Genomic DNA, 8,578 nt, shown 5'->3' on the forward strand with positions numbered 1-8,578 from the left:
GAGAGAGAGAGAGATAAAGAGATATCTATATCTATATAGATATAGATACATCTCTCTATCTCTCTCTCTCTCTATATATATATATATATATATATATATATATATATATATATAGAGAGAGAGAGAAAGATATAGATATACTGTATCTCTCTCTCTTTATATATATATATATAGAGAGAGAGAGAGAGAGAGAGAGCGAGAGGGAGAGAGGCGGTGAATATATTTGCCCTGTTGAGTTTATATGTATTTTTTTTTATGAATTGAAAAGAAACACATCTGTAAGTCAGTAAGACTGCAGAAAAAGAATATTTTTTTATATTTTATATATTTTTTACCGTTTGTACCTGGAAAGTGCATCATAGATTTGACAGTTTAAGCAAAATTCATATTTAAGACATGAACACAGCCGAGCGACATTCATAATCATCATTTTTGGACAATGTGTTGCATAGGAGGAAATGTCTCTTCAGCAAATGTATAAAAATCATTCATATTGAAATGAAGACGTAGGGAGGTCGACGTGGGCTTGGTTGTTCCATCAGAGCAGGTGTTGTTGGTAAGTTGCCACTTTATTGTTTAACCATGACAGCGAATTCTGTGGAGACACGAAAAACCCAGTTTGAAAAAGAGAAAAAAATCCAAAGAATGATGTAAATACTTTGCGTGGGAACGAGTCCGTACCGTCACAGCCAAGCATGCCGTCACCGTCGGAGTCGCCGGCCTTCAGGAATTCCTTGGTCTCGGCATCTGACAGTACGCGTGCATCTGCCTTGAAGGTCTGCAGGAACAGCCTGCAGACACAGTCGGTGGTTAGTTCACAGACCCCAGCTCCCACTGGCTGAGACACATGTTACATATAATTGAAAGCATTAGATATAAATAGAAGGCTCATGTAGTGGCTGAAGATAGTTTGGCCCTGTGGTTTAACATGCATTCAGTCACCATGTCCTGAAGAACAATTCACCTATAACCTCCGTCATTAACTTCATTATTGCTTGACGAAGACGATATCAAAACAAAAGATGCACAAATGTGATTTGTGAACATGTGTTTGGGTCAAAGGAAGTGGCGAGTGTCTTACTTCAGCTCCTCCTCCTCAATGAAGCCACTCTTGTCCTGGTCAATGATGAAGAAGGCCTTCTTGACCTCCTCAGCAGACTTGCTGGACAGGCCGCACGTGTGGAAGAACGTCTTGTGCTTGAATGTGCCGGCGGCTGAAATGAATGCACACGTAAAGTTCAATGTTGTTATTTGAGTTTGTCCACGTACGCAGTAGCTGGACAGAAAGCCCACTGCTGCTCCAAACAGGGAGGGCTGCACATGTAACTTGAAGAGTCACCTTTGCACTCTTCCAGGGCTTTAGCGACATCGGCATCCGTCAGTCCTACGCTTGCGAAGGCCATTATGATCTGCCGAAACCAGAGAAAGGTGGTTATTATATTTCTAAAGTAGGACACATTGTGTGAATACTCCCGCATATAGTTAACCATATGGATTATTTTATTCAGAATAAGCAATCAATCGCATTAAATGGACATCACACTATCATTAAAACAACAGAGCAGCACTATTTACACAATAGTTATGTTATTGGTTCCAAGTGGAACTGAAATATATTTCAAATGGAAATATTTCAATTTTAAAAAGGCAAATTAGTCGGTCTCCTTTGATGTTGCGTTTCCAAATCCGGTTCAGGAGGCTGAGATTGACACGTGTGCCTGACTGCAACTCTACAGATGCAGGGAGGTCTGACCAGTAATCCATGTGCTCATGCACACAACGCTCAAGAAAAGCCCCGAGGAAACTCCGTCTTTGGATGCCGCATTGCAGTGCAAAGTCCACTTTAAAAAAAATAGTTTTATCAATGTTTTCTGAAGCAACGCGGGATGCAGAGTTTCTGTCTGCAAGGATCTCATCTGTCTTTTCCATTTTCATTTCGACTCACCTTTCTGGTGTCTTTGGTTTGTAGACTACAGATGAAACAGTAAGGACTCGAGTCGGCTGCAGTGATCTTCCCCTTGCTCCCGGTGACCTTTTTATAGTTTCACTGCATCGAAATCTGAGGCATAAGATAACTGACACCGCAGAGAAGGGGGTGGCGAGGAGTTGTCCTGCAGCCGGTCTATTTTAAGTTTCACAAATGAAGACGCTTAAAAGGTGCGTTTGAAGAAGTCTTTAATGTCCCTCTCAACTCTAAGAATAGGCGTGTGCTCTGAGGAGGACAAATTAAAAATGTTGCTGCCGACACACAACAGTGAAGTGGTTGTTTCTTCTCTTTTGCATGACATTGTTGATTTGGACTGTTGGATTGACTTTACGAGAGGATATGCCTTTCTTTCACACCTGTGTATTAGATTAAAGTCTTAAAAATGTTTAGTTTCTTCTCTATGTTTGACATACATTATATTGTCAACCTGATCGTGACCTATTCACAGCCTTAATGTGTCATATTAGTCATTTCTGTTGTCAGATTTATCCGTTCTACTTACAATCAAAGAAAGCAAATTACTGACATGATTATTGTGAATAAAGACAGTCAGCACTGTCACAATAAGTCACATTTTGGCTGGAAAGTCAACAATGCATTTATTGTTGTCCAGATTAGTCAAAATGGACTGAATGATATTTTTATCCCTGTTCTTTGTGAGTCCGTTTGTGTTATTCTAGGAGCTCAATCTGTTTAAGAGCACATGGGAATGCTCATGCAGGTGACATATCTTTTGTCATATCCAAACAAAGTAAAGGACCGAAGATGAAGGATATTCTGAATGATGCTTCTTGACATTTATATCTCTTGTAATGCTGAGAATATCTTTGACCCATAGGTGGCAGCACTGACCTTTGGGGCGAGGCTGAGCTGGCATCAGGTTGCTGTAACTATATTTTTATTATGACTACTGGTTGATGGTAACAAGCTCAGGGTGTCATCTGATAGGGTTATGGGATTACATATTGCTGATTTGTAGTTCCCTTCGCACTCACAAGTGTATTCCTTTTAAATCTGACTGATAACCTTATTTGAATTCATTTAGATGTCCGAAATATTTGTGGCACATTGTAAACACTGCGAGAAAACCGATTGAATTGAAAAGGAACCCCTCAGCTCGCTAAAGATGTGCGTCAATGCAGCAGATTCTAAAGTTCCTGCTGACGTAACCGCGGCTGTTAATAGCCCTCCTGTTGCCACAGCACATCATCTAATTGTCGACTCAGCACTGGGTGCAGAAAAAGACCTTGGAAGAGACCTCCTCATTACAATATGGGTGACAGGTATCCATTGCAAACCTCCCTGGATCCAGGAAGTATATAAGCAGAGAGGGCTATTCCCAATGTGTCGGCCAGCTTGAGCACAGCTCTCCTCCCCATCTCATGAACCGAGTGTCAAAACAGGTGCTGATCAAAGAAAAGACGACTGACCGGAAGCAGATGACTTTAGACCAACAGAGTATTTATTCCTGGTTTTTCACTCTTCCTCAAAAGTGCAGATGGTGTTGTACAGTTTGCACAAGTCATTTTTCGGACCGTTTGAGTAACATTCACAGTAAAACATGCTTTCCATGTTGAGAAATAATCCACAGGCAACTCATAAATAAGGTATAAAAAAATGTTCTTTCAGCTGGTGGTGACGGGATCTGGCAAAGGAGTCGGCAGTTCCATGAAAAGAAGGGGATCTTGTTCAGTGGGAAGTTATGCCTTCACAAGAACAGCGAACTCTGTGAAAGGAGAATGAAAGTGCCGTTAGTCGTGAACAAAGTGCCCCCATGCTGGTATGAACTCGGCTAATTGGACCCAATTTCTGCCCAAGACTTTGAGTCTGTGCGTGGATGTATGGATATTGATTATTTAACTGCAATGCAGATACATTGAGAGTCCATTCCCAATAAGTAGCCGAATTAACCTCGCATGCATCTGCTGTGTTCTGCTACGTTCAATATATGTGGAAAGAGCGCTTTGCTCCAAAAGCAGAAGGAGGCCTCACCATCGACTCCGATCTTGCCATCACCATCCTCGTCACCGGCGGCCAGGAGAGCCTTGGTCTCCTTCTCGGTGAGTTCTCTGGCGCCAGCAGAGAAGCTCTGCAGGAACAGCCTGACGGGGGGGGGGGGGGGGGGGGCAAAACAGCACCATGAGCATCGCAGACGATATCAATTGAATAGCATTGTGCAGAATGAGTATTTATTTAAGGTGTTTCAGATTCATTAAACCTTCAGGCTTTATTAAATGTGACATGTCTTGAGTTTTTAATTGCAGTGAGTGGGTCGTTTGACCTGCAGATTAAAGCCACCCTAAGGCAAAATGTCCAGAAATAGAGAGTGAAGTTGCCTCTTGATTGTTTTTCTAAAATACAGGAAAGTCATATGACATCTGGGGCCTCGTTTTGCTAAAGTGAGAGTCGCTTGAGTGTCTTACTTCAGCTCTTCCTCCTCAATGAAGTCGCTCTTGTCCTGGTCGATGATGTAGAAAGCCTTCTTGATCTCTTCGGCGGACTTGCTGGCCATGCCGCATGCCTTGAAGAACTTCTTGTGGTCAAAGGAGTCAGCAGCTGGAACACATTTTAACGCCACATTAGCACCATGTCAAGCAGCTGCATGGGGCTTCAGTAATGATTTAATAGGATCACTGTGGCTGGCAGTTTCAATAACTCAAGAGTCGATAGATAAGTTGTTTGTTCTTTTGATTAACTTTGCATTTGCAGGGAGAATTCATAAAGTATAGGTACTAGTTTGTGAACTGAATAAACTACTTTGCAATAAGTTGAGATGATGAAGTCTCACCTGCGCAGCCGGCAATTGCGGCTTTGATATCAGCTTCAGCGAGGACACCAGCGAAGGCCATTTTTTTATTTCTGTGGGAGGAACGAAGAATCAGAGTTAGTGTATCAGAATCACAAATCCCATACAATTGCATTGCAAATATCCTTCTTTCAAGCAATAACTACTGCTATTCTGTATTTTAGTGGTTCTCCTATTCGTAGGGCCTGAGAAACAGACATTCAGAGAGATATTCAGAGGACTGGTGAGCCTGAAATCATGAACTTTCCAGTATTAAACGAGGCTATTCCTCCTCTAGCTTCATCAGAGATGGGCAATGCCCTACTACTGCCTTGGAAACAATCTTGAAACATACAAATGTCCAAAGCCTCTTGTTTATTTTAGTCGCTCATTATATTTATTTAAGATAGATATTTTTTTTTACAAAAGCTGCCCCTGAGTTCCTCCCGCTCTGCGACTGCGGATGTCTGACTGTGTTTACGCCGACGCTGCTATAACACTAGATAGATGCTCCTGCTGAGAGGCTATGTCACGGCAACATGATTCCCGACCACAAATTAATTTAGCAGTTGGGGAGAGGCAGTGATGTCAAACCTGTCAACAGCTTTTGCCTTTTTTTTGTTTTTTTTCATCCGGTTAAAAGAGACACGGTAAAATTGAGGAATTATTATCCACAAATGATGATCCGTTGAAAAACCCAAATGGCCACACTGGGCCTCCTTCTTTCCGCATTGATTGAGTCGTCCTGTGGTCCATGTAGTTTCTTTTCTATGTTGGTTCCATGTCTCTCTAAAGTTATAGTCCAAGAGGTTCTCCTCGTCTCAATCCCTTTCCTCCCAATATGAAAGAAGTCAGCGTGGCCATCGCAGGGCGCACATCCCACTCACCTTTGGGTTGCGTTGAGGCGAGTGAAAATCAGGCAGGACTCGAGAGTGAAAGTCTCCCACCGCTAGCCGTGCTTATATATCCCTGAGCAACACCATTTACAGAGATTTGAGTCTCAGTATCGGGTACCAAGATGCATGAGTTTCGAAAAAAATGTGTCAAGTAGCCTCGATCTATTTTTAGGTGAACAAATGAGGATGCTACCATGTGTGCGGAGGCCTATGGCGTAAACACGTGGAAACACGAGCAGGCCATTCACTGACTTCGCAGGACATGATGCCTCCACGATATCAAGCGTTCAACATGATGATTCTCCGAATTTTATCTGAGAGTATAAATGAAATGAATGTGTAAGCGTGGCTATCTAGGTCAAGGGTCATATTCCTGAGAAAAACACACAGAGCAGATGCCACATGAATGAGCTCCAAGGGCTGTCAGTTTAACTGCTGCTTACTTCATTAATGGACAGAGGAAATGTTCTGTTCAAGTTATCATTGGCTACTCAAAGGTTGTAAATATATGTGGAAAGACTGCTTGTACTGCCCTCAAAAGCACTGTTGGGTTTTATCTCCTCATATCTGAGAATAGATGTCACTCTGTGATAGACTGCTTATAAGACTTTCATATTCATATGCATTTGCATCTAACATAATACCAAATGACCTATTTTATCTTTACCAGTAATATTTGATGAAATGTCTGTGGTAGTTTGCTCAGAAAAGAATTTAACTAATTGCTTTTCTATTATAGTTAGTATTATTTTTCAGGCTTTTGATTCTTTCATCTGAAGCCTCTGAGCTGGTCTTATATGATACATATATGTGCTGTACTGTAACATGAACTAACTATCGAACTAACTAACCATATTTCCATATGGTCCATCTGAACGAGTTTCCAGTGAGTGGCAAAGCGGGTCTTTGGGGCCTAGACCACCATACCCCTGTCTTTAGTGGGAAATGCACCAATCAATCAGACTATTATTTCTGTGCTGTGCGTTTGAGGAAAAGTGTAACAAGTTATGTTATATGTTATGTTATGTTATGCTGGTACCTGGTTTAATACTGACGCGCCAAGGCACAAAACTCAAATATAAATGCAGATATAAACGTCCCCCTTTCTCAATGAATTTGTCAGCCACGTGCAACTATTCAGTGTTTTTTTGTGCCCTTTATGACCTCTTTAAGAAATGCTAAAAACGAGACCATCAACCTTTAGGTCACAAGGCTCCTTATGTGGCCCCTGACGGCTTGAAAGACATATGAGTTATCAAGCTCCTCTTCTATGGAACCAGTTTCCACCTTCAGTCCGGGAGGCAGACACAGTCACCTCGTTTAAGAGTAGACTGAAGACTTTCCTCTTTGACAGAGCTTATAGTTAGGGCTGAATCAGGTTTGCCCTGGTCCAGCCCCTGGATATGCTGCTATAGGCTTATAGCTGCCGGGGGACGTTTAGGATGCACTGAGCACCTATGTCCTCTTTTTTCTCTCCTTAAGGATGAATTTTCATCTCTCAATCACACGTTACTAACTCTGCTTTCTCTCCGGAGTCCTTTTGACTTCACGTCTCATGGGGTCATCGGACCCTATGAGACGGCATAGATCATATCTGCCTGATGGATCATCGAGGTCTGGGTCGTGGAATTCCTGCTCCTGACTACGCCACTGTCCTGTTGAGACTCCGCCCACTGTTGAGACTCCGCCCACTCCTCCTCTCTACCGCTATCTGCCTGATGGATCGTGGAGGTCTCCATCGTGGAATATGCCTACTATGAACTATTCATACACTGTCATATTCATTAAATGTATTTTAACTCTGTCCTTCTGTACACATTACATCTATTGCATCTGTCCATCCTGGAGAGGGATCCTCCTCTGTTGCTCTCCTGAAGGTTTCTTCCTTTTTTTCCCCCTGAAGTGTTATTTGGGAGTTTTTCCTGATCCGATGTGAGGTTTTGGGGCAGGGATGTCTATGTGTACAGATTGTAAAGCACTCCGAGACAAAGTTGTAATTTGTGAAATTGGGCTATACAAATAAACTGAATTGAATTGAATATGATCACCTTTCTTAAAGAAATTTAAGAAAAATATGTTGTGCTTTTATTTTGAAGGTTTCAAATTAAATGGATTTATGAGATACCATTGGATAAATGTTCTAATGTACTGTACAATATTTCTACACTCAAATAAACAATAATCAAATGCAAAGAGAGTTATATAACAATATGTTTGGGAGTAGTTTATACATTTATATGTTTCAGTTACAACCCTTTGAGGGCAGCCATGATGCTGATGTGACCCACGGGGAAAATTTGTTTGACACCCCTGCTGTAGGCCTTTTAACCTCAATCCCTTGATGTATTAATTAACCATAATTAAGGTGGTTATTTTTCTTCTTGTGTCTGCAGAAATTCAAAATCAGTCCAGCAGAAGGCAGTCATAATTGTGAATTTCTTTGGAAAAGCCCATGTGTCCGTACATTTTAAAAGGGGTGACATTTTTGTTTCCAAAGTGGGGGAATTGATGAAGTGTTCAATTCTCCCACTATCACATGTGCTATGTTTTAAGATTATCTACAACACTGAATCAGAACAGGCCATTTTGTTATAGCAGAGAAAGCACAGATATATAAATGGCGGAGTTAATAAGCACTCAGCAAACATTTTCCCGGATAGTTCTTGTTTGATTCCTGCTCGTGAACTGAATGGTAATCATTGTTTAATGATGCTTTGTCTTTGCACAAGATGATTTGTTGAGAAAGTCTTTGTTTCTCAAATAGAAAACTTGTCGTTCATTGCTAACTTTTCTTGTCGTCACCTTAAGTGATGCAGGAACTTCACATGAATACTGTAATTTCAATCCTCATTACCTTGGATGCCATTGCAGTAGTTTAAGTTTTAACGTCAAGGACTACTTGAGACATGT

General features: G+C 41.5%; 2 protein-coding genes across 2 annotated transcripts; both read right to left on the minus strand.

The window, feature by feature from the left end:
• Positions 1–290: 290 nt before the first annotated feature.
• LOC130188541 (parvalbumin beta-like) lies at positions 291–2,051 on the minus strand. The gene is made up of 5 exons (XM_056406938.1): positions 1,946–2,051; positions 1,340–1,409; positions 1,082–1,214; positions 682–791; positions 291–595 (listed from the first exon to the last, which is right to left on the minus strand). The coding sequence occupies exons 2-5, from the start codon at positions 1,401–1,403 to the stop codon at positions 570–572; spliced, it is 333 nt and encodes a 110-aa protein (XP_056262913.1). The 5' UTR covers positions 1,404–1,409; positions 1,946–2,051; the 3' UTR covers positions 291–569.
• Positions 2,052–3,427: 1,376 nt separating this feature from the next.
• Positions 3,428–5,724, minus strand: LOC130189315 (parvalbumin beta-1-like). The gene is made up of 5 exons (XM_056408102.1): positions 5,660–5,724; positions 4,776–4,846; positions 4,411–4,543; positions 3,980–4,089; positions 3,428–3,713 (listed from the first exon to the last, which is right to left on the minus strand). The coding sequence occupies exons 2-5, from the start codon at positions 4,834–4,836 to the stop codon at positions 3,688–3,690; spliced, it is 330 nt and encodes a 109-aa protein (XP_056264077.1). The 5' UTR covers positions 4,837–4,846; positions 5,660–5,724; the 3' UTR covers positions 3,428–3,687.
• Positions 5,725–8,578: the final 2,854 nt, after the last annotated feature.

Source organism: Pseudoliparis swirei, chromosome 23 (assembly GCF_029220125.1).
Source record: "Pseudoliparis swirei isolate HS2019 ecotype Mariana Trench chromosome 23, NWPU_hadal_v1, whole genome shotgun sequence".
Taxonomy (NCBI): Eukaryota; Metazoa; Chordata; class Actinopteri; order Perciformes; family Liparidae; genus Pseudoliparis; species Pseudoliparis swirei.